Here is a 27,307-nt window from a genome sequence, read left to right as displayed (position 1 = left end):
TGCGCCTGGAGTATTTACGACAGTGTGATTCACTGAAGGAAACTGTAGGAGGAGCTTCGCAAATCTTACTGAGTTCCGCTTTAAAGGTTCATCCAAAAATGAAAATTATCATTATTTACTCATTCCCATGTCTTTCCAAACCCATAAGACTTGCGTTCATCTACAAAACACAAATGAAGATATTATTAATATTCTCATCATTTTTGTCAATCCATTGATTGAAAGTCTATGTAATCAACATTTTCAAGATTTAAAAATTTAAAGACATCGTAAAAATAATCAATAATCGGGATCCCTATGAATCTGCCCTTCTGTGTATTCATTAACCTTTACAGCAAACAAGATTAGTGTGAATAACTGAGTTCACCAGTGCGTCCAGCTTGCATTGTCGCCTACATTTCACTTAATATTTCATGCACAAGAGAAGCTGCATATTTTATATAAAGGTCTAGACTGCAGCTATAAAAAAGTTTTAAAATTATACCAGAAATTTTTCTTGACCCCACCTGCATCTCTACTGACCTCTAATGTAAGGTTTAAATAGTGACAGTGCTGGTGTTAGAAGAGAAGACAAAGAACTTGCATTAAAATGTGAAAAATTAATTTCCTACCAAGCTTGCTTCAGACAGTCCGCTTGAGAAGAGATTGTCCTTTAGTCATTCTAGTCACAATTTAATCTCAAACTATTGATCGCAGTGCAGTGCTAGCATTGATAATGTTGTTAGTAGTGTCTTTTTAAGACTTTTAGTGCTTTTGCTCTCAAGCATTTTCATTGCTTACACAAACCTGGCTTCAGTTTACCTTTCTGAATAGCCATGGGAATACAAATGCTTAGTGATTGTACAACCCAGAACAGTGTGTAACAGGAGCCTGATTGAGGTGATGTTATACCAGACCATACAAGCTGTCTCAATGTTAACTACAATGCAGTGACACCAGTGATGTAAGATGCAACCATAGATCATATAACCTCCACTACACATGACAAGGTTCTAGGAATATGATTTACTGTTCGCTCTTATTTCCAAGTAAACCTGCCCCCTGTGAATTAATCATAGTGAGAGAGACTTAAATAATGAATATGGAGCCGTAAGCTGCTTTTACTCCAGTGTCCTGAGGGAGATGGTGGCCTCTTGCACAGCGCTGGTCTCTGCTCACAACTGCTAGATTCACTTTTGGACTGCTGGTCTGATCCAGGACAGAAGGTTGTTACCTTTACCCGCAGGCCTATGTAGCATGACCTGGCTCCCTATCATAAGTTGCATCCCAAATGACGCACTATACACTATGCACTAGGGCTGCACGATTAATCGTATTTTAATCGCGATAACGATATCTGCTTCTCTTGATTGATTACAAATAATCGTCACGATATTAGCCCGCTCGTTATTTATCCTGAAAACGTGTTTTTTTCTTTGGGATTTGCTTGTGGTTGCCAGATGAAAAGAGCATAAATCTCCCAAATAGAGCTTTTCCCTAATGGATATACTTTCTTGCCGGTGTTTTACTTTTTCTGTGCAATCTGGCAACTCTGTGTACATGCTCCTTCTAAATGCAGAAGCACTGATGACCTGAAAACAAACATATGCACTGGAGTTTAGCGATCTCCACAGCAAAATTCTGCTTTTTGGAATTATTGGATATATTATTGGAAATAATATTAGGAGTTTCACCGTTTTTATCTTTTAGTTCCTAAAGGTTTCATTAGTTTTCATAATGTTAATCAGTTGATCATATCGCCACTGGGACGTTCTAAAACGCTTAACATGAAAACGCTTAACGTGAAAAACCTTAACGTGGCTTAATTTACTAATACAGTGTTATTAACAAACCAAACTTAGTGAACACCATACTAATAAAGCGTACTATGTCTTTTGGGTGAAGTGTAGGTTGGTAAAGAACGTGCAATATGTTAATATCTTTTTGATTGATAATCACGATTATTTTGCTCAAAATCATAATCACGATTATTTATCAAGATTATTCTGTTTAACCATTATCGTGCAGCCCTACTATGCACTTATACACTATGTACTTATGCACTATGTACTCACTGCATTTGGATGTAAACACGGAAATGTCAGGGAAGAGAAGATATTGTTGAATAAAGTCATTATTTTTTTTATTTTTTTTTAGCACAAAAAGTATTCTCATCGCTTCATAAAATTTAAGTTTGGACCACTGCAGTCACATCGAGTTTTTTAAACAATGTCTTTAGTACCTTTCTGAACCTTGAAAGTGGTGGTTATATTGTTGTCTATGGACGAGCCATATACCTCTCAGATTTCATCAAAAATATCTTAATTTGTGTTCTGAAGATGAACGAAGGTCTTATGGCTGTGGAACAACATGAGGGTGAGTAATTAATGACAGACTTTTCATTTTTGGGTGAACTAACCCTTTATTTTATTTTTTTTGAAATTGTAATAACCCCAAACTTTTGAACTTTTGTATATTATTTTTTATTTCTTTTGCAGAGATACTTTAATAGTGACAAAGTACCTGAATAGTAGTGCAGAAAACATGGTTTATGCAACCTCCTGTGTGCTTCTGCTCTTGAGAGAGCTGAAATAATTGATTGGCTGAGAATGTTTAGAGTTGGAAGCTGTGGTTTGTCATTTACATGGAGGAAGTCCTGCTGACAAGCTGTGCTGGCAGAGAGAAGAGGTGATTGAAAGGGAGGACAAGTAAATTGTCTTATCTCTCATCCTCTCCTACACACGCATTCACAGCCTCTCCAGTATCATGTCAAATCCATTAGAACCACAACCCAGCATTCAAACAACCGCCTTCACACTTGCACATGATGGCCACACATTCCTGTTGCGTTAATGTGTTTGGAGCGCAGCAGGAAGCATGAGGTAGGTCAGCATGCCAGTACACTCATAGGGAGTGAGCGCTTTCTCACAGTACAGGCATGAGGGGAGATTTAATTTTATAGAGCAGCTGTCATCAGTTCAGCATCTCATCCCTTTCACTACAGGCCAGATTGAACTCATTAAACTCACTGGAACATCAGCTTTGGACTCCTAAAGCATGAGCTGGCAAATGAATAGATCTTCCGCCAAGTACTGCACTAAATGAAGTGTGTTGCATGAAATTACATAACATTCCATGAATGTGAAATATTTATTAGACTGAGATGCACTCTTTGTCTCTTGGGACTTGTTCAGACAGGCATCAGAAATCGATGTTGTTTTTTAGGTGCTTTGAAATGATTCAAATCAGATTTTTCTTAATCCGTCTCAGTTTGAATGATTATACATGTATTTGATGTGCGTTCTTTGAGTGATGGGTTGTTCGGTCAGGTGTTGAAACGAGAAGACCTAAAAACAAAGAACATTTACAGCTGAAGTCTCACACAGAGTAAACCTACATAAGTTTGCGTTTTTACTATGACACCCAAAGGCAACTGCAGTCTGAACAGATAAAGTTTGATGTAAATGCCTAAAAATGGCCTTTTTTACCTAAACTGTTTTTTAACAGGTTTGTAGACATCAGTCAATGCTAAATAAAAATAGTCACTAACTAGAGGTTAGATGGGTCCAAAGGTTCTTTGGGGGAAAGAAATGACATGTGGGATTCCAACAAAATATAATTTGTCTAAAAATATAAGAAAAGTTACTCAAATTTATTAAAATTTCTTTTAAAGGTGCAGTGTGTAAATTTTGGTGGCATCTAGCGGTGAGGTTGCAAACTGCAACCAATGGTAGCTTGCCCCTCCATTTCGAAGCAAAAATAGAGAAGCTACGGTGGCCGCCTGGCTGACACAAGAAAAAGATGTCATCATCTGAGACAGCAGAGCCAGTTAAGCAATGAAGTTTCTTCTTACTTCTAACAAAGAACGTTCTCTGCTCCTAATAAACCAGACGACTACTACTACTTGTTTTTTGTGCGTATTCAACATAGTGATAATGCAAGCTGCCTCTTAGAAGAAGAAGAACAACAACAGAGTGATGAAACGCCCTCTGTAGAGCAGTTTGTCCGTTTAGGGCTGCTGTAGAAACACGACTTGACGTGGAGGGGGGCCGCGGTGTATTTAGATAGAAATGGCTCATTATATAGTAAAAAAACATTATGGTTCATTATATAAGGTCTTTATGCACCACTGAAATCATAGTTATGTATATTATATTGCATTTATTTCAATAGATCCTCCCAAATTTTACACCTTTAAGGTAAAGAATGTTATTCGTCTATCGTGCAACAAAGAATAAACCATTTACAGGCACAGAGTTAAATGTTGTCAGTGATTTCTGATTGTTTGCAACAGCATTGGAAAATGCATTCCTTGTGAATTCTGCGACAAATGCAGCAAGGTGCTAGCATAAAAGATAAGAAGCATTGTGTGTGGAGGATTGAAAAAAAAACCCTATAATACCAGAAGGAGACAAATCTAACGGCTCGAAAAATCCACTTACTACTTAAGTCCACCTACTACAGGCTTTTGCAGGTGCGGGCAGGACAGAAAATTATACATTTAATCAATTATGAAAATAAATTTTACTTGCCCACTTAAAAATAGAGGAGAAAGCATTAAAATTGTGTTTTATGTCAGAATTTCATACATTTCCTGTAATTTTAGAAGTAAAAATACAAGTAGTTGTGCAACCAATCTTGTAATATTCAACAAATCAGTCACAGGATACAGACACACACACTCATAGCAAGAAACATCTGTTGGTCATTCTTCATGCTCATTTTCTCAGGTAAGCACTTTGACGGAAATAATAGATCAACATTTGAATCCCAAAGCCTTTGATGGTTTGGATTCCTCAAGGCTGTTTTCATTCTAGTAGTGGTCAATGATTCCACCTTCTCCATGCAGCATTGACGCCCTTGTGTCTGTAAGAACTGCACGTGAGACGTGAATTCATCTTGTCAGATGACGAGGGGAAAATATGACTCAGAAATATCAGAGCTATTTCTCATCATTTTCACAGCTGAATGAGTGTTGCTTCATGAGGGTTGTCATTGAAATAAATGGACAAGTGCATTCCTTCTCTCTGAGTTTCCTGACTTGTAAAAAAAAAACAAATGCAAACAAGACGGAGAGAACAAATAACGTGGTCGGGTGCAAGGCAGGGATAATGGAAAAGCTATGAAAGCATTGTTAAATGACTAACGTTTTCGAATAAGAAACTTTGAGGGTTGTAAATATTTCTTTTCAAAGGAATTACAAGTGGCTTTTGATGGTAGAATATTTAAGTTGTTTGCCAGCGTGATTTAGGGAGGGGTGGAGTGTGTGGGGGGGTGCCCACTGGGGCTCATTGATCTTCTAAGCGATGACAGCAGAGAAACACAGACACCACACTGACAGCTGACGGGCCACATGTTCTGTTGCGCTCACGCACACACACACACATACGTCATGCATCTGACAGACAGCACTGCTCATGCTTAAAACCTGTTTCTGTCATGCCAACAATGTGCTTGAAGAGAAAGATTAATTTCCGTTGATTACGTTATAGCACGTGTTTATAAGAACACCTTGTGAGAAGACATCCTTTACTTCATTAACTGCGTCATTTGCATAGGTTATGAGATTTATACTACTGTTCAAAAGTTTGAGGTCAGTAAGAATTTTTTTCTAAAAAAGAAATTAAATTTTTTCAACAAGGATGTATTAAAGGTGCCATTGAACGTTTTTTTTTTACAAGATGTAATATATATCTAAGGTGTCCCCTGAATGTGTGAAGCTTCAGCTCAAATTACCCCATAGATTTTTTTTAATTCATTTTTTTAACTGCCTATTTTGGGGCATAATTAGAAATGCGCCGATTCAGGCTGCGACCCCTTTAATTGCTCGCGTTCTCCGCCCCCTCCTGAGCTCTCGACTGCGGTTCTCGACGTTTACAAATATCACTAAAAATATAATGTAATCATGGATCATGTCAGTTATTATTGCTCCATCTACCATTTTTCGCTATTGTTCTTGCTTGCTTACCTAGTCTGATGATTCAGTTGTGCGCAGATCCAGATGTTAATACTGGCTGCCCTTGTGTAATGCACTGAACATGAGCTGGCATATGCAAATATTGGGGGCGTACATATTAATGATCCCGACTGTTACGTAATAGTCAGTGTTATGTTGAGATTCGCCTGTTCTTCGGAGGTCTTTTAAACAAACGAGATTTATATAAGAAGGAGGAAACAATGGAGTTTGAGACTCACTGTATGTCATTTCCATGTACTGAACTCTTGTTATTCAACTATGCCAAGGTAAATTCAATTATCAATTCGATGGCACCTTTTAAACTTTTCAAAAGTGGCAGTAAAGACATTTATTTAAAAAAAAATCTCTTAAATAAATGCTGTTCTTTTGAACCTTCTTTTCATCAAAGAATCCTGATAAAAATGTATCACAGTTTCCTGTTTTCAATATTGATAATATTAAGAAATATTTCTTAAGCACCAAATCAGCTTAGAATGATTTCATTAGAATGATTTCGGATCATGTGACATTGAAGACTAGAGTAATGGAAAAAAAACGTAAGCATTTTTTTTTTTAAATCTTACCGACCCCAACTATTTGAACGGTAGTGTACATACAAGTCAAGTTAGGTCACCTTTATTTATATAGTGATTTTTACAGTGTAGATTGTGTCAAAGCAAGACTTTGCGAGTCATTGCAGTTTGTATTATCGCTTCACTAGGTTTGCATGATTTGTATAGCTGTACCTTTGTTTATGGTTTGTAAAGCACCTAGGGCAGTAATTGAAAATGCTTTATAAATTGAATATATAATTATTTTTGTAGTAGTAAATGTAGTAATTAGTAGTAGTAATTGTCAATTGAATAACACGATTGGTCAAGTGATTTCAACTAGGCGTCTCCCATTTTTAGGCCACCTAAATATAAACTCATCTCATGTGAGTGTACATCATTGTAAACATAAATTCTTCAGAAGTACTATATATACCTTTAAAGTGTAAAAGTTTAATTAGCAAAAACATCCTTTAAAACATGTAGTCACTCACTTCACCAAGCTGCTTGTTTTAGAGCACTAGAATCCAGCCTTATTGATTTAAAATAAACCATTCATCCACTTTACTGCTGGAGCAGTAACATTTTGATGACCCTTCATGCTTGGATCCGTGCTTCTGTCATACTCCACTATATGGAACACTTCATAAAAAGAGGTTATTGATTCAGTCGCGGTTGATTACAGAAGGCAATTGGTCGCCAGAGACATTGTCCAGTTTCAGGAGTCTGTTTTTTGATTCATTTTTCTGACTGTGGCGTTGTCTTCTTTTCACGTAACATAATAACATGTAACTGTAGGATGAAACAGAAGACGGAAACAAAGGCTGGAAAGGAGACTGAAAGAGAATGACCCTTGCCCTTGCTGAACCTCATTTCTGAGGCACTGTGCTTCATTGAAGTTATGACTTAGTGGAGTGCAGAGGAGAAGAGACTGGAGTCTATAACAATCCTGTGAAGTGTTAAACAGAGCAGCATGTGGAGGTTCGTGTAAACAAGATGTTTTGCGTACATTTGGTCCAGGTTAGACGCACATGGGTAGTACCCTCCCAGCCTTTTCTTGTGCCTTTCAAGTAAACGGTTGCAGCCCTGATTTGTGCGCACATCTGGTGGGATATGCAGAACAATACTTGTGCCTGCTTCTCACCAAGTGGATTCAATTTTAGCATGCTTTGTTATACAAAAAAATCACAATTGTGCTTGGGTTTTTGCTCATTTTTGAGCGTCTGATAACGCCTGTTTTCCCCGTCTGAGAGTCTAGACATGTTGTGCCATGTGAAACACATAACCAATTGACTTAAGGTTTCACAAACAAGCATGGACAAATCATAAAATTATTGAACTAAACCATTTTGTGTATAGCTACACTGAGTGGTCATTAAGTAGTTGAACTCTATTACCCGTACTGGTTCAAATATAAGACGACCCCCCCCCACGCACACACACACACACACACTTTTCAAAATGTAGGCTTTTTGCAGACCAAAACTTGTCTTTGGAAAATGCTTCATTTGAAAATAATTTTTATATTCCATATTTTTCATTTTTATATTGAAAGTATGGTAAATACTGGTAAAATGTACCAATTCACATTCAGAAATGAACACTTTATTGCATGCTGTAAATATAACCTGTAGTCCTCATTTCCAGTAGATTTCACAATGACTTACCTTTTTTAGGACAGATGCTCGCATGTCAAAAAAAAAAAAAACAGGTGTTTGATCCGCATAACCTATCCGAAAGGGAGAGAACATGCTAAAATTAAGTGTTATATAATGTCTTTTGTGTAAGATTAATGTTTAGTGGGAGATTTAGTAGTGATTCATGTTTTTTTATGCTAATTTGAAGAGTTTCTGTTAATATGGGTTTTGGGAGAGTTACCATCATGGTGACAAGTGGTGCATGCTACTTGGTTTGAGAGCAGGTATATTAAAGTCCCCCTGTAGTAAATTATTTTTTTCACTTAAAACTCATTGATCACCAAAATGACATATTTAAAAAAAAAAAAAATTCAAGTGAAAAAAATTTCTTCATGCCTTAAAATAGCTTGTACACCCTTGTCAGTCCCTCCAGAAAAAAGCGATTATGCGATCGCTCAATTTAACGCATAATCAGCCAAAGTCCGCATTTTTATGCGGGGGTCGCATTTTTTCAAATACACCGTGCTTTCGCCGCATAAATTGACGATTTCAGCAAGCAAAATATTTGGGGCTAGCATGATTTCATAATCCCTGTATTTTCGTTGCAAAAAAGTCACATATATCTTAGCAGAAAGTTGAAAAATGTTGCATTTACTTCACACAAGTAAAGCGCCATTATTTCCCCCTATTGCCATGGGAACCTTATGAAGTGACGTAATTATGCGACGTGAATATCATCTGCAAACCCCGCGGTGAAATCAGTGATACCATGATGAAACACGCGAATCATTCTCATTTGCCAACAAAAATAGGCGCAAAAGACAGCGCGAAGCAGTTTCCCGGTGTGTTACATGAAATTATAAATTATTTTTTACTGCGTGCAACTGCGTGTTGGACCACAGACAGAAGTTTGAGCCATGTGTTAATTAAGGTCTGAAATAAAACAGAATGAGAACTTAAATAATATGTGATTTAGTATGCTTGCTTATCATATGAAGTAATAAGAAATGACTCTTTACATTAAGGTAGTAGCCTATAGTGAAAACAGGGTGTTGCAGAAATTACATTTTGTTCTCTCTTTTTCATCAAACCGCAGTTTTTGTAAGTTCCCGCAATTTCATTGCATAAAATTGCAAAAAAATCCTGCATATTCTATCGCATTTTTTAAGAAAACTTGCCGCATAATCAAGGATTTTTGCCCGCAACAATCACAAAAAAAATCTGCGTTTTTCTGGAGGGACTGCCTTGTCTCATTTAATATACACGCTCCACTCGCTCAGCCGTTTTCCTCTGGAAATGGATGTTTGATAATTTCGTTACTCCTATGCGCTCGCACATTTGGCACAGCCCTTGCGACGGTTCTGTCATTAATTAATATGCAGTAATATGATTAGCCTTTTGCTTGACTACCTTATCAAACTCAATAATGTGTTGTTAATGTTACACACACTGTTGCCATTCTTCATATCAGACAGAGTCAGACAGCTGCCTTCTAACAATCAGTATCCTTACAAACGCTTTAAACAACTCAGAACGTCAGTGGAGAAAGGCATATTGTTCATCATAACATCGTAATAGACTCGCTATATTGATAAATCTACACAATTTTTTCATATCAACAGAAAATATACCAGGATAACCTGCTTCTCTCGACACTTTCCAGCTTCAGAGCGCTCATGGTTAAGGATATGCTAAAGCCTGCCGGCATATTGTTGTGATTGCTTACAAGGTACTCTCTGACGTCACAAACACCACCGATTTCAAACCGTGAGTTTTTGGTTTACTGCAGTTTTAAACATAAAATACTCAGCAATGGTGCTGACTTATGAATTTGCACATGGCTTGTCCTAAAGCATATTAAAAACACCACATAGACATATAAACAACATTAAAAACTTGATTTTGACCATAGGGGGTCTTTAATTGTTTTATATCACTTCACTCATTCAGCAAGTGCTATACAATGCTATTGTTAACATGTTAGCAAATTAGCTTGTTATAGTTAGCTAGGTTTACACTAATAAAATTGTTCACATTGAGGTTACATGATAATTTTAAGTTAAATGTATGGATTAGTTTACTCAAATATTTCAATTTAAGAACAATTAAAATGTTCTAATAAAATTCTGCCAGTTCTGCTTACTTAAACTTTGAATTTCTTAACTTAATTTTTTATGTAACCGATTGCCTCGTTTTTTTTTGAGTTTTGCCAGATTATTCGGGTTTACAGTGTAGTGCTGTAAAGACAGCAGTTTCTCCTTGAATTTGGAGGGCAAGCACCGGGCAAGACTTGTTCTGTGGCGTAATGCTAATGCTTTTTTGGCAACATACTGACTCACTTGTCTGTCGTTTTTTTCGAAGCTGTCATTTTTAGCACCGTGGTAAGCTTTTCTTTTAGTGTTAGATTAAGATTGTCTTTTTAGACTCGCCATCTTCTAAACATTACGCTCTGACACTGTATTTCTTGGCTGTTTAATAAGAGTTGTTTGACTTAGCTGCATTTATCAGTCCTGGAGGGCACAGTCCTTTTAAGCGTATTTAGCGTTCCCTATTGTTGCGGGTGTGTTATTGACAAAGCCTAGACCCTGAATATAAAACGACCCCATTTTTCAGATGTATTTCCAAGAAAAAAACATTGTCTTATATTCATAACAATGCGCTATATAAACAGCCAATTCATGGCATGGTACACTGTAACTGCATTTTACATGCACATTAGTAAACAGTAATATGTGCCTCATTTTTCTTATTTTGAACAACTTGAATAAAAGGCAACATCCAAACAATGTGCTATTTAAGAATTATTACCCTTTAGTGACTTGAAATGGAGGTCCTGGTGTATTAGGGCTTCCATGAATACTGATTTTTACTAGTTGACAAATACAAATATTTATCTTATGTAAATGACAAACAGTGCAGCTTTAGCGGTCTAGTGGCCTACTATAGAAGAGTGTGTCCTGTGCAATGGAAGCTTGCTTATCGCCATTGATGCTTGCTTTGTTATAAATGGTACAAAACTTTAATTTTCTGGCAACCTCTTGGCAGCATTTAGTTTAATAACAGTTCAGTTAACAACAGTTATGGCTTGTAAGACATCTTAAAAGTACTCTGTAATTTGCTTACATGCAATATTAGGAGCACCCCAGTTTCACTTTATTTTTACGTCTTGAAATTCCAAATATATAGGACTATTACACACAGGACTCACAAAAATATCAACACATATTTTGTGAACAGAGAAATGCATCTCCTGTCAGTATATAGAACAAGTACAACCAAATATATGTGATGTGTGACACAGGCTAGAACTTGACTAGCCACTGCTGTTGAATACTACTGTATATGAGTCTTTTCGGTAGAGAGAGTCCAGTGTTCCTCACTGATGGCAGCCTGATTTTACCCTGAATCAGTCTCACATTGTAGCGTTTATGATCACAAGTAGGAAAAGATACTCAAATGCAGTCAATATCTAAATGACATAGACTAATGAAAATAAATGTCTGAATCATGCTGGTTAAGATGATGGACATCCATGTTTTTTCTTATGAGTCTCACTAAAAGTGCAGTATTTCCTAAATATTGTAATCTATAACTGTGCCAATCTTGTCTGATTTTTTTTGTTTCTGATTGTGACTTTTTTTAAAACTTCAATGGCATAAATGTGCTAACTTCTTTCACTATTTGAATTCTGTCTTCTCAGAATGATTGAGAATACTGTTGCAAATAGGACCGGAAACTAGAGCGAAAGTGCCATCTCTTTGGATAAAAGTTGTATTGTGTGGGGACAGATGCTACACTCCCATAAAGATCTGGGAAGCCATTTGTGTTTCACATGGCTGCAGTAAGCCCTCTCTCACCCGGCCCAGTCTGATGTTAATTAGTTCATAAATTAAGGACATTGACTTTTTTTAAGAGCTAAATGAATGGGAAGAAGGAATGGAAAGACGGCAAATTAAGCACACTAAAAAACAGGCGAAAAATAAACAAAAGAAAAAACAAAAAAGCAAACTTCAAAGGGGGATCTAATTCGTCAGGCGTTTGAAGTGAAAACACTGAGGCTGGTTCCACTCGCCACATGGATTAATGGTCGACTGAACAGCCAGAGCACCACACGCTCTGCTCTCTCTCTCACTCTGTTATTATCGGAGATGGGGGCTTTTCTTTAATGTGATCTAAGAATAATTTTGAGTTTCCCTTGTTGTGGGTAAGATTACGGTCAGTTTCTCTTACAGCAGTTAGATAGATTCTGTTTGTACATCATTGAGGTTTGTTGGGTCAGTTTTTCTGAGCTGAGTACAAAAGAAAAAAAGAAAAAAAATTCTCTAAGCCAGAGCCTCTAAATCTCTTATTTGATGCTGAAGTGTGTCCTTGTAAAATGTTAAATTATTTTTCAATTCCAGCTTAATATGCAGACACAAATATAGACTATAAAAAAAAAACATGAGCTGATTTCTCTACCTATCAATCAAAACATTGGGTCTCACTTTAATTTATAAAAAAAATTGGCTTAGTTTAGGGTGAACTACAGCAGACACTAGCATTAGAGTTGACTTGGATGGTAATTTTTAGACTTAATTGCTTGTTGTCTAAAAGTTTGAACTCCACTTGTATGCATTCACGTTAAGGTGTTTAAATGGCACTATTGCAAAATGTTTTCATAATCATTTGAAACATCTTAGGTTCATTTGTATGCCTCAAATTCAGACAACAGCTTCAGTTAAAAGGCTTTTGTGGGACATTAGGACACAGAGGACACAGATAGTTATCACAAGTTCATAACTATCAAGCTGAGACAATCATTGGGCTTGTGATACCTGTGCTATGACCTCATTGCCACAAACTCTAATCTGTATGGATAATCTCCCTTAATTGAATATTGATTTGTAGAGACTTTATGTCTGCACATTTCTGTTCATTCTTCAGATAAGATGCCTTGACATTTCCTCTCATACACTCTAAAAAATGCTGGGTTAAAAACAACCCAAGTTGGGTTCGAAAATGGACAAACCCAGCAATTGGGTTGTTTTAACCCAGTGGTTGGGTTAAATGTTTGCCCAACGTGCTGGGTAGTTTTATTTAACTCAACTATTGTATAAAAATTACTGTATTGCTTACTTCAAATGAGCCCAAAATATGCTGGAAATTAACATTTATTAATGTTTAATAAATGAGCATTTATTAATAAGATAATGAATAATAAACAATAAACATTTATTAAACTGCTTAATAATGAATGTACACCTTTTGATTATTATTGTTGCCTCTAGTAATTATGTGTCTGATTTTTAATTTCTCACCTATTTTGGATTCATTTTAAGTCAGCCATATAGTCATTTTTAAACAATAGTTGGGTTAAATAAAACTACCCAGCAGGTAGGGCAAACATTTAACCCAACCACTGGGTTAAAACAACCCAATTGCTGGGTTTGTCCATTTTCAACCCAACTTGGGTTGTTTTTAACCAAACATATTATGGCTTCAAAGCCCTATTTTCTTGCTTTTACATTTGAATATTTTTGGAGAAGAATTCTCAGACACAACCACTTTGGCCTCAATATTCTCATCCTGGATGACTATTTTGAACACTCTGGCTTATTTGTTTCTTTTGCCAAGTACGACAGCTGTCCACATGGAATTGTATAACTATTCCAAAAAAATATTGTCCGGACCTCTGGTGGGATAGAAAATACAGAGACTGGACTTCTTGAAACTTTAATTGAACACCCCTGCTTTAATATAGCAGCTTTTCCACCATCGGGTCGAACGGTTCTTAGAATGGCAAGTAACAGTTCCAGTTGTGTTTCCACTTGAGCCTGGTTTGGCACGGCTCGTGCCAAAACGCTCTTGGCCTGGAATTCTTGGCACGGTTGTCTCACCGTGCTTAATCGTGCTGGTAGAATCTGTGAAGTGATATTGCCACTCAGGATTGGTCACTTGTCTGTTGCCTGGCTACCATTTTCTCTGTAGCTGGTTAAGCGCTCTGTTTGAGCGACGTAAACACAAATTAATAATAAAATTGAAAGAAATATCTGATCATCCTCCATAATGTGGTCGTTATTTACATCTCATATCATCAGCGTTACCAAGGCAATGACTGACACTTTTGTATTATATTCCAAAGAGTGGCCGTTATCAGCCCCACAGTGGAAAATGAAACCATAACCGTACCAGCTGGCCCGGATCGGCACAGAATGGAATTGGTTATGCAATGAGAACCGTTCGGCTCGACGGTGGAAAAGCATTTTATATAACCAGCGTTCATTCTTCTCCAATGCAATATGTGGATAGGTATGATGAAACCAGTCACAATATGATTGGGTATTTGCCCTCCAAGTAAGTCGACTTTAAAAGTGGCCAGCTTTTCAAAACGCTAGACTTAGCAATCCATTTTTAGTGTATTGATAATGATTTATGGACTGAGATTTAAGAGTTAAAGGATTTAATATATATTGGTATTAATCAAAATATGGCAATATGTTTCTCATGCAGTCCATAAGCTTGTGCTCAAAGAGATGATATTTGGATGATCTGATTTAATCAAAAGTGGTGAAAAGTTTGAAAACCGTATATCATATAACGTATGAAAATGTTATTCAGATGGAAACGACGTAGAGCATCTCCGCAGTGGGACTCTTGATATATTGCTGAAAGGGGGTCAGCTTAGTGCTTCCTTAAATTTCATTTGTGCCCATTCCAGACCTACTTTGTCTTGTCTCTGCTCCTCTTTATTCTGTTCGAAACCCTTGATGTCAGCTGGCACTGCCTCACAGAGTTTGCCAGGCTTTGGATCTCGGCAGGGGTCTATCGCCGCACCCCTCCCAACAACAGGCAGCATGTGAAGATTGTCACCCTGCTTTATAATTGGGGTTTCAGATCTTGAGAGCTTGGGACCCCTTCATAGCCCATCAGCACCTGGCTCCTTAACTTTCAAAGGCAGTGAAGACCTCCAAACCCTCAGGTGGTGAAATACTTTAAAGTTCGATCCCCACCTATCCACGATTCACCTGTTGTTATAATGTAGGACTGCGTAAAGCTAGATGGTCTTTGTGTGGCCATAAAGAACTAGAAAACTACATGGCAAATGACTAAACAAAATGCCTCAATCATTTGCATATACTGTACAACAACACATAAGAATTTCTAGTTGGTTATCAAGTTCTTTATTTCAATGACTTTCTTGGCATATTCATCTTCATACATGCAGGTGAGACAGAGCTCCCTCCGATCCTACATTGGTGTAGTTCCTCAGGACACCGTCCTTTTCAATGACAACATCCGTGAAAACATTCGCTATGGACGCATCTCTGCAAGTGACCAGGAAGTAGCAGAGGCTGCGATGGCTGCTGATATCCACAATAAGATATTATCCCTTCCAGATGGTACAGGACTGCTAATTTTTCATAGCTAGGTTTAGTAAATTTTTGCCTGTTCAGAAAGTAGCAGCATTACACAGGAAGTTTTATGATGCAGCCAAAACGTAGCTACATCCTTGGAATACATACACTACCATTCAAAAGTTTGGGGTCTTTAAGACTTTTTAATGTTTTTGATGATTTGTTGCTCAAAAACATTTCTTATTATTATCAATGTTTAAAACCGTTGTGCTGCTTAATATTTTTTTGTGGAAACCGTGATAGATTTTTTTTTATTTTTTTTTATTTTTTTTTTATTCAGGATTCTTAAAAGAATATATGTTCAGCACAGCAAGAACAGTATTTATTTGAAATATAAATCTTTTGACTTGACTGTCACTTTTGATACATTTTATCCATCCTTGCTCAATAAAAGTATTAATCTTTCTGACCCCAAACATTTGAATGGTAGTGTAAATAAGTGATTTTGGAAGATTAAATCATATAGGATTGTAAAAACATGTAAATGTAAATGATTACAAAATGTTATTTTTTTCTCTTTAACATTCCTTTTATTATTATTGACAGGATATGATACTGAAGTGGGTGAAAGGGGTCTGAAGTTGAGTGGGGGAGAGAAACAGAGAGTGGCCATCGCTCGCACAATCCTAAAATCCCCTCGCATCATTTTGCTCGATGAAGTGAGTAAAGGATTCTCTTGAATTTTGACAATTTATGATTTGGGTACGTACTCAATCCTGCTTTGCAAATTTTTCTTTCAGGCCACATCTGCTTTAGATAGTCAAACGGAGCGTAACATTCAAACTTCTCTTGCTAAGGTGTGTGCCAACCACACCACTCTCGTCGTGGCACACAGGTAGGTCTGATTCATATTGTTAACAGAAGTGCTAATGCAACTTAAAATGATGGTCACTTTGGGGAAATTACTTAAAACTGTAGCTTCACAATCTACAAGCCTCTTATAACTTAAAGTTATTAAATTGCTGTTAAAACCATTTAGCTGCTTCATGAAGCTGTACATTTCTTTGATATAATATTTTTACAAAAAAGGTGTAAAATACTGACTTTTAGGGACTTGTTACATTCTTCTCAACATGGTTAAGTGACTTTAGTTTTGGTTAGTTAAGGCCCGTTCACACAAAGGACGACAACTATAATGATAACGATAAAGATATAGTTCTAAAAATCGTTCCAAATATATATATAAAAAAAAAAAAATCGAGTCCACAGCACAGCTATAACGATGACGGCACATAGAAACTATATCATTGAAATCACATTCAGAACGATTTTTTTCCTGCTGATGGATGATGAAAACATTGACAGCCAATCAGAATCCATCTTGCTTTAAGAGATCATGCATTTAAAGCGGCAGATGACAAAATTGTAGCCTGCGCTCATAATAAAGAGTCAAGTCAAATTTATTTATATAGCGCTTTTACAATTGGTAATTGTTTCAAAGCAGCTTTACATATTAGAAGCACAGAAAAAAGGGAAGTGGTTAAAAATAAGCTGTACAAACAAGCATGGTAATATGTAACATATACAAGATGCTGCTACATTAAGCCAATGTCGGCTGACTCCCAGGGGTGGAAAAAAACCCCTAGGAGAAAAACCCAGCGTGCTAGCACTGGGAAAAAAGTCCTAGGAGGGAAAAAAACCCTTGGAAGATATATATAATATATGTAAATGGATATGGAGATCAAAATCTGAATTATACATTTTTATTATAGAGATTAAAAATAGATTATATATAAATATATGTAAGCGGATACGGGGATTAAAAATCTGAATTATAGATGCAGACAGAACTGGATCTGTAGGCCCATTGTCTCCTGGGCTACGTTGTAGTCAGGTCCAGACACAGGTTCTCCATCTGATCTGGATACGGCCTGGATCCAGCAACCGGCAAACCTCAGGATAAGCAGAGAGACTGATATTAGCGTAGATGCCATTCTTATTCTGATGTACAGGTATATCTAGTGTTATAGGAAATGTTCTCGGTTCCGGCCGACCTAATTATTGCAGCGTAACAATCCTTTAACGGATTTGAAAAATGTTAATGTATTGATAATGTGTTATGTGTATGCAAGAGCAAAGAGATGTGTTTTTAGTCTAGATTTAAACTGACAGAGTGTGTCTGCTTCCCGAACAATGCTAGGAAGATTGTTCCAGAGTTTAGGTGCTAAATAGGAAAAGGATCCGCCGCCTTCAGTTGATTTTGATATTCTGGGTATTATCAACTGGCCTGAATTCTGAGATCGCAATAAACGTGAAGGACTATAATGCATTAAGAGCTCACTTAGGTACTGGGGAGCTAAACCATTTAGAGCTTTATAAGTAAGTAGCAAGATTTTAAAATCTATACGATGTTTAATAGGGAGTCAATGTAATGTTGACAGAACTGGGCTAATATGGTCATACTTTCTGGTTCTAGCAAGAACTCTAGCTGCCGCATTTTGGACCAACTGTAGTCTGTTTAAAAGCCGAGCAGAACAACCACCCAGTAGAGCGTTACAATAATCTAGTCTTGAGGTCATGAATGCATGAACCAACTGTTCCGCATTTGTCATTGAGAGCATGTGTCGTAATTTAGATATGTTTTTTAGATGGAAGAAGGCGGTTTTACAGATACTAGAAACATGACTTTCAAATGAAAGATTGGTATCAAAGAGCACACTCAGGTTCCTAACTGAGGACGAAGGGTTAATGGAGCACCCGTCAAGTGTTAGAGAGTATTCAAGGTTTTTTCGTGAGGAAGTTTTTGGTCCAAAGATTAGGAAATCAGTTTTTTCTGAATTTAATAATAAGAAATTTCTTGTCATCCAGTTTTTAATGTCAGCTATGCATTCTGTTAGTTTTGTGAATTTGTAGGTTTCGTCAGGGCGCAAGGAAATATAGAGCTGAGTATCGTCAACGTAGCAGTGAAAACTAACACCATGCTTCCTAATTATCTCTCCTAAGGGCAGCATGTACAGAGTGAAAAGCAAAGGTCCTAGTACTGAGCCTTGTGGTACTCCATATTGAACCTGTGATCGATACGACATCTCTTCATTAACTACTACAGACTGATAACGGTCAGATAAGTACGATTTGAACCATGCCAAAGCAATTCCACTAATGCCAATATAGTTTTCAAGTCTTTTTAAAAGAATGTTGTGATCGATAGTGTCAAAAGCAGCACTGAGATCTAATAACACTAATAGAGAAATACAGCCACGATCGGATGATAGGAGTAGATCGTTTGTACATGTTGTATGCGGGTGTGAATGCTAATATAGTTATCATTATAGTTATCTTAATAGTTATCGTGTTGGTTTATGTTTGGTTTTGCTCGATAGTAATTGTTTATCTTTACTACCAGCACTACTAATGGAAGTCATGTTTCTATCAGAAATAAGGTGCTGTCACATTTACCATCACATTTCTCTGAATTTTTAATTTCATAATTTCAGTAGGAATTCACGAGATTTGAAATTTGTATGAGGGTGAAAAAGTTCCCCACACAGATTTCGTAAAAGGTTCAAGATGGTCACTTGGACACATTGACCAACAGAAAGCTGCTTGGTTTGATAGTGCTTTGCTACATACATCACTAAACTATTGACGATGGACAATTTGTCTGTGAAATTACACTGAAATATCACTAATGTGACCACACCTTTATATCTATCCTGATGATACACTATGTTCAGGCCCTGAAATATATTGTCTACCTCTCTGAATCCAAGGCTTTATCCCTCAGATAACATCATGTATTGATAAAAGCTTTTGTTGGGCCATCTGGGCCGAATCTCTAGCATTAATTAAATTGATCTGTTTGTCCTTAAACCCAGTGTCTTCAGAATAACACCCTAGCCCAAAGAAATGAAAGGTGTATGAAGGATAATCCAAACAATACCAAGCAGCTGTCTCACAAATGAGATAAAGCTGTACATGACATACTAGCTGAGCTCATAGTTCACACCTATGTGTTTGTGGAGTAGTCCATTAAATGTTTTTAATATCTGCAAGCTTATAAAAGACAATATATTGCATTTTTTTTCTTGATTTTATGAAACATTTATCAGTACAGCTACTCTACAGCAGTTCTTAGTTTTTTTGCCACGACTTTGAAACTTTGCACACAATAACTTTTTTTTAATGTAATGAAAACGGCTTAATTGAAAAATAAAATAACTTAAAGGGTTAGTTCACCCAAAAATTTGTCATTAATTACTCACCCTCATGTCATTCCAAACCGTAAGACTTTCATTCATCTTCGAAACACAAATCTTTTTGAATCTGAAAGCGTTCTGTCCCTCCATAGACTGCCTTTACATCTAGAACTTTGACGCTTCAAAAAGTTCAGAAATAGCTTGTAAGCACGCGAACAAACCTCTTCCAGAAGCTCAAACATGCTGCATAACCAATGAGGTTCATTCTCGTGTGATACACAGCACATTTGAGGTTTGTTCACATGCCTCATTTAGGTTCATTTGAGCTTTTGTTTATGTTCGCTGATCAATGTTTATATGTAAATTAAATCTGTTCATCATATAAAGTGATCGTGTCTATTCTGAAAATTTGAACTAAACCACTTAATTCATATGGATTAGTTTACAATCTCTTTATGAACTTTTTGAAGCCTCAAAGTTCTAGTTGTTAAGGCAGCCTATGGAGGGTCAGAAAGCTCTCAGATTTCATCAAAAAGATCTTCATTTGTGTTCTGAAGATGAAAAGTCAATGAGAGAAAGATAAGATGGAAACAAATCACTGTCCCTAATGACGCACTTAAGTAACAATCACTAATAATTAATTTGTGAGAGAACGTCTCATTGACATCATTGCAGCATAGACTGTAGCTGCGTTCCAACTGATATGGTCCCTATGCAGTGTTCACTGCTGCCCACTACCTGAGCACAGGATATCTGTTGAAGTTCTCTTCACTTGACAAAATGCATTTATTTGAAAGACCCTGCAATATCATCAAACACAGACAACACTTGAGATGTGCATATTAAGTGATGTTCAGTTTTACTAAGAGCTTAAGATTTGATGACATAATATACTTCAAATACATTACCATTCAAATGTTTGGGGTCAGTAAGTAAAAGAAAAAAAAGAAATTACTACTTTTATTTAGCACACATTAAATTGATCAAAAGTGACATTAAAGATGTATAATTTTAAAAAGAATCCTGAAAAAAATGTTTTCACAAATGTTAAACAGCACAACATTTGTTCAACATTGATAATAATAATTTAAAAAAAAAGATTTCTTGAGCAGCAGATCATCATATTAGAATGATTTTTGAAGGATCATGTGACACTGAAGGCTGGAGTAATGATGCTGAAAATTCAGCATGCCATCACAGGAATAAATTACATTTTAAAACATATTTGAATGGAAAACAGTTATTTTCAATTTTAATGTTTCAACATATTACTCTTTTTACTGCATTTTTACTTTGATCAAATAAAAGCAGCCTTGTTGAGCATACAAGACTTTATTCAAAAACATTTTTTAAAAAAATCTTACGGACCCTATATAATATAAATAACCATATGTTCGTTTAATATACATGTATATTTATTACATCCATATGTATTTATAAAAATATATATTTATTAATTTAATATTAATTGTCATATTTGAAAGCACTAAATCTGTTCTATTTTGTACACGCGATCTTTGTCAATACATGCACAGTCTGAGTATACTTTCATTTTTATTTGCATTTTTGTTTGTTGTCTAATTCATTCAATTGTATGTCCACCTGTAGTTTCTTCCCACCCTCTCTAATTGTTTAGTGATTCATGAGATGAACCCCAGTACAAATATGCACCAAACTTTTTTTTCCAGAAATTTTCACCTCGAGTCCACACGATAGTGTTTGATAAAGGTCTGCTGTGCCCTCAACAGAAAACACATGTGCGCCTGATAGTTATTAGTGTGGAATTATTTTATATTGGTGTTTTATGAGAAGAGCGAACACGTTTCACATTGATTCAAACACCTCGCTCGCATCCTCTCTGCTGGTCACCTTTTTTTCTTGTCTTTCTATGTCACATTCCACCACTCTTGTACTCCTGCCGTCACTTTCAGAAAGTGTCTCTGCCCGTCCAGCGTGTCTGTTTCCTTCTCTCTAATGTTTTTCCCTCTGTCTCTCATTGCTCTCCTCTTTAGAAAATTGTAAACACATCAGGATCAGAGTCTGCGAGCTTTGATCCTGTCCAGCCTCTGAGACAGTGGTGTCACTTTGATCTGTTTTGGGGTGGTGGTTCTGGGGTTAGCGATCAATAAAGAAGTCTCCGCTCCTTTGTTTGAAGATGAAGGGCAGCTGAGAGGATGACCTGTAGAAGGTTTCGGGTGTGAATTAAAGAAGCTGTGTGTGTGGATTAGATTAAGGGGGATCTAGTGCTTAAAGATGCTGCCGCCGCCGCTGCTGCTTTAAATTAGGGAATGCGTTTACAGTACAACGACAGCTGAATCGCTCTGCTTTGTGAACAGGATGCAAACAAGGATTAAGTTTTGATGTGATGCAGGAATAAAAACAGGCTTTAATGGCAGAGTAAGTGGTGTGTTTCCTGTCTCTGCCCTTTAAAGGTGAAGTCTAATGTCTTTGATGTTAAAGGTGAAGTCTAATGTCTTTGATGTTAAATACTCTTTCCTATCATACTAAATACTTAATACTTTCTCCTATGTAACTTTATATGCAGACAACTACATTGTGGCTCTGTGGAGCAAGCAAAGCATTGCTCTGTTTTCTTTGAGTATCCTGATTAGCCTGACACAGCAATACTGACTCAGCCAATGATTTGAGTTTGAGGTGAGACAGTCCATATTTTCTAAAAAAAAAAAAATGAAAAGGCACAGACACCAAATCAACATCACAAAACTAGCAGTCATCTGCATCTAGGCTCAAAAGTTGCACTTAAACACACCGCCAAGACTACATCAGTGGCCAACTAGCCCATACATTCTGTGCCAGCTTAAGAGTACGTAACTCTCCATACCATAAGGTGGCAGTAGTCTGTATTCATTCAAAAAGTATAATGGAAGAGCTGCCACTGCAGCTAAACAAAGCAATGCTTGCTTGCCAGTGGGCCTGTTCCAGTACCCACAATTGCTCCAGTCTGATAAATGTTAAAGCTCAGTGGCCTTAACACACCCTAAATCCACATCTTTAATACCACATTGAAGTGGTGTTTGAAGCTAAGCATTTCATATCGTTCATCATGTTCAGGAATTCATGTTCTCTGAAAGTATGATGTCCAGGAACATTCTTCAGTGTACATTAAATTTAATTAGATATTGCAAATAATTTGGTAATATGTAAATTGTTGCGTGTTTTATTGCTTTACTGACTAAATGCGCGTGACAATCACATGCGATATATCCCCCAGACCTAGATATGAGTGTGTATTTTGCAAAATGTTTGCAACTGCTTTTTATCACTTAATCAGAAGCACCACAATTAAATTGTTGTCTCTTTCGTAGGGACTACTAAACAAACATTTATAAGATCATTTTAAAGTGCAAAGTATTAAAAAATCAAATTGTGTAAATAAAGTTAAAATAAATTTTTACTTCATTTCTGTTCACTATATGTGTCTCATTGGATAATCAAAAGTTTTACACACTTGCCGGCTTCACACCCACTTAAACACTATGGCCAAAGACCAGAAATATGTTATGCACAGCGGTTGGATGATGAAACGGAAACACTACTGGCCAGTATAGTGTTGGAGGTTTCATGGCTATATATGCATGGCCTGGTGGACAATCTTTAATTTTACATTTCATCAGTTAGAGCAGAATGTGAAGGTTGAATTACCAAAGCAATAGCACAGCTGTACATAAAATATTGCAATCCACACAACATAATGGAAGACATTTCAGAGTTCAAAAAAGGACAAATTGTTGGTGCGCCTCTCGCTGGCTCATTTGTGACCAGGACTGCAAGTATTTGTGGTGTATCGAGTGCTATGGTATCCAGGGTAATGTCAGCATACCACCACATAGGATGAACCACAATCCAACAGGATTAACTGTCGACGCAAGGGGAAGCTGTCTGAAAGGGATGTCCAAAACTGTTCTCTGGGAGCTGCACAAAGTCAGTATTCAAGGTTGGGCTACTATAGCCAAACCTTGAGTCACTTATGCCAGTGCCAAATGTTGGTTTCATTGGTGCTAGCAGTACAAATCTTGGGCTGTGGACAATGTGAAACATGTATTGTTCTCTGAGTCCACCTTCACTGTCTTTCCCACATCCGTGGGAGTAACGGTGTGAAGAACCCCCAAAGAGGCTTATCACCCAGACTGTTGCTGCCCAGAGTGAAACGCAGGGGTGGATCAGCGATGGTTTGGGCTGTAATAACATGACATTCCCTACTGTGCTTGATGGGCTCATCACTGCCAAGGACTACCAAACCGTTCTGGAGGACCATGTGCACCTAATGGTTCAAACATTGTACCCTGAAGGGCCTTCTATGTATCAGCATGATAATGCACCAATACACACAGCAAGACTCTTTGATGAACATGAAAGTCAAGTTGAACATCTCCCATGACCTGCACAGTCACCAGATCTAAATATTTTAAGGGTATTTTGGAGGAGCAAGTCAGAAAACGTTTTCCTCAACGAGCATCACACAGTGTTCACACTGTTCTGGAAGAGGAATGGCTCAAAATCCCTCTGGCCACTGTGTCATTCCCAAGATGAATTGATGCTGTATTGGCCACAAAAGGAGGCCCTACACCATGCAAATAAATTATTGTGGTCTAAATCAAGGTGTTTCAGTTTCATTGTCCAACCCCTGTGTGGCGACCAGGGCGGGCGAGAGCCGTGAGGGAATGGCACGAGAGTTAATGAGCCCCACCTGGGAGGCGCACCGGCCTTGAGTCTCTCACGGAGGAGCTCCGGGAGCATAAAAGGAGGAGCGATGAGAGAGGACCAGGCCTGGATATTATTTTATGTTTTATTATGTTTGTGTGCCCGGCAGACCTCCGCAAGGGTCTGCCGGCATTACTTTCGTTTTGTTCTTTGTTCATTTTGGTATTAAAGTTTTGTTGAATATTCGCCGGTTCCCGCCTCCTCCTTCCCGTATATATGAACTGTTACACCCTGTAAGAAGACAATTGGTCAAGTGCAAAGACTGAAAATGTGGGTATTGGGACAGGCCCTTTTTCACACCAATCTTGCTCACCATTTGCTTTCATCACTTCCGTTTTTCTTCTTGTGCACTAGTTCGCTAAGCTAAATCGCTAGGTGCTTTTTAAAAAAAAATAGTTGCTAAAGGAGTCTGAAAAGTTGCTAAATCTAGCGACAAAGTCTCTAAGTTGGCAACACTGCAACTATCAGCTCAATATGTTGTTTGCACATATGACATTAATTAGGAGTGTATAGTAACATTCTGTTCGATACCAAAAAGCTTGTATTTATTTTCTGATATAGTCTGATAACCGATAACCAGCCAATATTAAATGTCTATAGTATTTTGTGCGAATATATTAAAAATAAAATGTTTTAATTAAATTAGGACATCACAACAATATGACGTACAGTATGGAAAAGTATGGAGGTTTGTGAAAGATTACATTTAACAGTTTGATTAGTGTTTTTAAGATTTAACTTAAAATGTTAGATTGATTTAGTATTTTTATTCTTTAATCCAGTAACATTCATTTGTATTTTCAGGTTATCCACCATCATCAGCTCCGATCAGATCCTCGTCCTTCATGACGGGCGGATTGCAGAACGAGGAAGGTCAGTTGTGTGTGTGTGTGTGTGTTAGTCCTCCAACATCTGTGTTTCAGAGAGAAAAACCTACTGTAAAGATTCAAACGACACACCCTGCTTGGCCTTTTCCCCCTCAGAACGGCCAGATCTCAGGCGGTATAAAAGAGGAAATGTGACACCCTCTCTGTCCTGATTGAGTGAAATTCCTTTGGTTCGGTGGAGAGTGAACCATAGAAGACGTGTTGGGACAGACAGGGTCTTCTTCATCCTTGGGAAACCTAAGATCTGTGTGTGAGTGTGTCCCAGAGGCGCTGTTCTTGTTATCAGTCGATCTGTAGTCTTAACCTGAGGGCCGTCTGAGTGCGTCCTCATCTTCCCAAAGACAGGATATAGTCTCTCAGTGTCCGAGCGGTCCACACCCTGCCTGATCGCTGTGTCCTGTCTCGCTGCAGGCCCTCAGGTGGTACACGCACACACAGAGAGCTCTTCCTTTAAACCTGACTTGCACACACACACACAGAGCATCCCACTAATGGACTTCTCCATTCATCCTGGCCGTTCAGCCCTGGTGTTAACCCTGTGCTCACTGTCCTTCACTTCTGCTTTTTGATATATGAGCTACAGCCAACAGACCATCCACAAGACACACACAGCCATCAGGGATGTAACTCCACACCTTGCACATTCAGCCCTGACTGACACTGCGATGTAAACACGACCCACACGGGCTTTTAACCCACAGGAACAGCGTATCAGAATACCCACATTCGCAGGAACAGAGCAAGGTGGGAATGTCCATTCAGGGAGGTGAAGGGTTAATGCTTTCAGAATAGAGGATTTAATAGATACACCTTGTGCTGCCCTTTAACAGGCTGCTTCCTGAAAAGAGACGTCTGTGGTCTGGGTAATCTCTGGGAAAAGGTTTGACAAGGATGGTAGATTCTGGGTTTACATGGTCATTGAAAAGCTAGAAGCATCAGGGAATTTTTAAATAGTGATTTATTTTTTTTATTTAATTATTATTATTTTTTTCCCCAGGCCTGGAAAATTCATGTAATAATTCCAGTTATGCTCAGCAAACAAACATGCATTATATTACATTATGTTATGTTATGTTATGTTATGTTATGTTATGTTATGTTATGTTATGTTATGTTATGTTATGTTTTATGTTATATGTTATATGTTGTGTTTTTAAGTGAAATATATTGAAAAGATTTATATTTTTTGACCAAAAGGTGTGAGGATCCTGGAGGATAAGAACTGGCCATGTTTTAATTCATACAGGGAAAAAATCTGCTGTTACAGAATGCTTCCTCATATCTGTTTAAAACTTCTGGTGTGACCTTCCATTATGATGAGAACATTTTCCACACTCTCATTCCCAGAGCTCATTGCCCCATACTGTGCCTGCTTCACTTTTGATGTCATACTTCCAAGTAATTGATGCCTCAACAAACTTGACCCTAGACCGACCCTCCTAACTCTTTGTTTTAGCAATCTGAGAAGAGAAGAGAAAAGAAAAGAAAGAGAATGGAGATGGTCTTCAGAGTTTCCTTGCCCTTAAGTGATTTTTGGAGCCAAAGGGAAGCTTTCATTTGGCTTCCCCGACCCCCTGTGAAGTTAAACTGTCCTTTTAAGGCGAGCCAGTCCACTTTGTCAGCCATATTGGCTCTGCCCTGGGCTGCTGTTTTCTGTCTAGGTTAAAGTCAAGCAAATCTCCTATTTTAATCAGCAATGTCAGAAATATCAAAAACTGTTGGCTGTGCTGAAGTTTAACTCCCCTTTTTTAAATATTGTAGATGTAACTTCCTTTCCTAAGGCAAATTCACACTGTACCGACAAACACTGACCAACACGGACCACATTAAAGTACAGACATTTCACGACCTGCCAAATGCCGATTAACCATGTTCAGCTGGCGAAAACCAACTGACCAATGGTAACAGAAGACGACAATGGTAATGCACTGATCCGACAACACCGATGAAGTGTCTGTTGCCGCCGGTCGACGTCTGTCAGTGCAGTGTGAATTGGCCTCTACAGCCACCATATTTAGTGTTGCGATTTCTCTTGTGCACTTTTC

The 27,307-nt window shown here is 37.6% G+C and overlaps 1 protein-coding gene across 4 annotated transcripts in view; it reads left to right on the top strand.

The window, feature by feature from the left end:
* Positions 1-27,307, top strand: part of abcb6b (ATP binding cassette subfamily B member 6 (LAN blood group) b) — a 67,018-nt gene that overhangs the window by 14,246 nt on the left and 25,465 nt on the right. For 3 of the 4 annotated variants that reach the window (XR_010897148.1, XM_067410361.1, XM_067410362.1), the window contains exons 14-17: positions 15,328-15,502; positions 16,064-16,176; positions 16,258-16,352; positions 25,180-25,248. Coding sequence is in view for 2 of the 4 variants with exons in the window: in XM_067410361.1 (XP_067266462.1) it covers positions 15,328-15,502; positions 16,064-16,176; positions 16,258-16,352; positions 25,180-25,248 (452 nt within the window). In the remaining 2 variants the exon portion in view is untranslated. Of the gene's footprint in view, positions 1-15,327; positions 15,503-16,063; positions 16,177-16,257; positions 16,353-18,460; positions 18,583-25,179; positions 25,249-27,307 lie in introns of all 4 variants that reach the window. The other variant, XR_010897149.1, reaches the window with a different exon arrangement.

The sequence above is a fragment of the Chanodichthys erythropterus genome, chromosome 14 (genome assembly GCF_024489055.1).
Source record: "Chanodichthys erythropterus isolate Z2021 chromosome 14, ASM2448905v1, whole genome shotgun sequence".
Taxonomy (NCBI): Eukaryota; Metazoa; Chordata; class Actinopteri; order Cypriniformes; family Xenocyprididae; genus Chanodichthys; species Chanodichthys erythropterus.
Note: the sequence above shows the minus strand (reverse complement) of the source record. Positions and strands in the feature narration are given on the sequence as shown.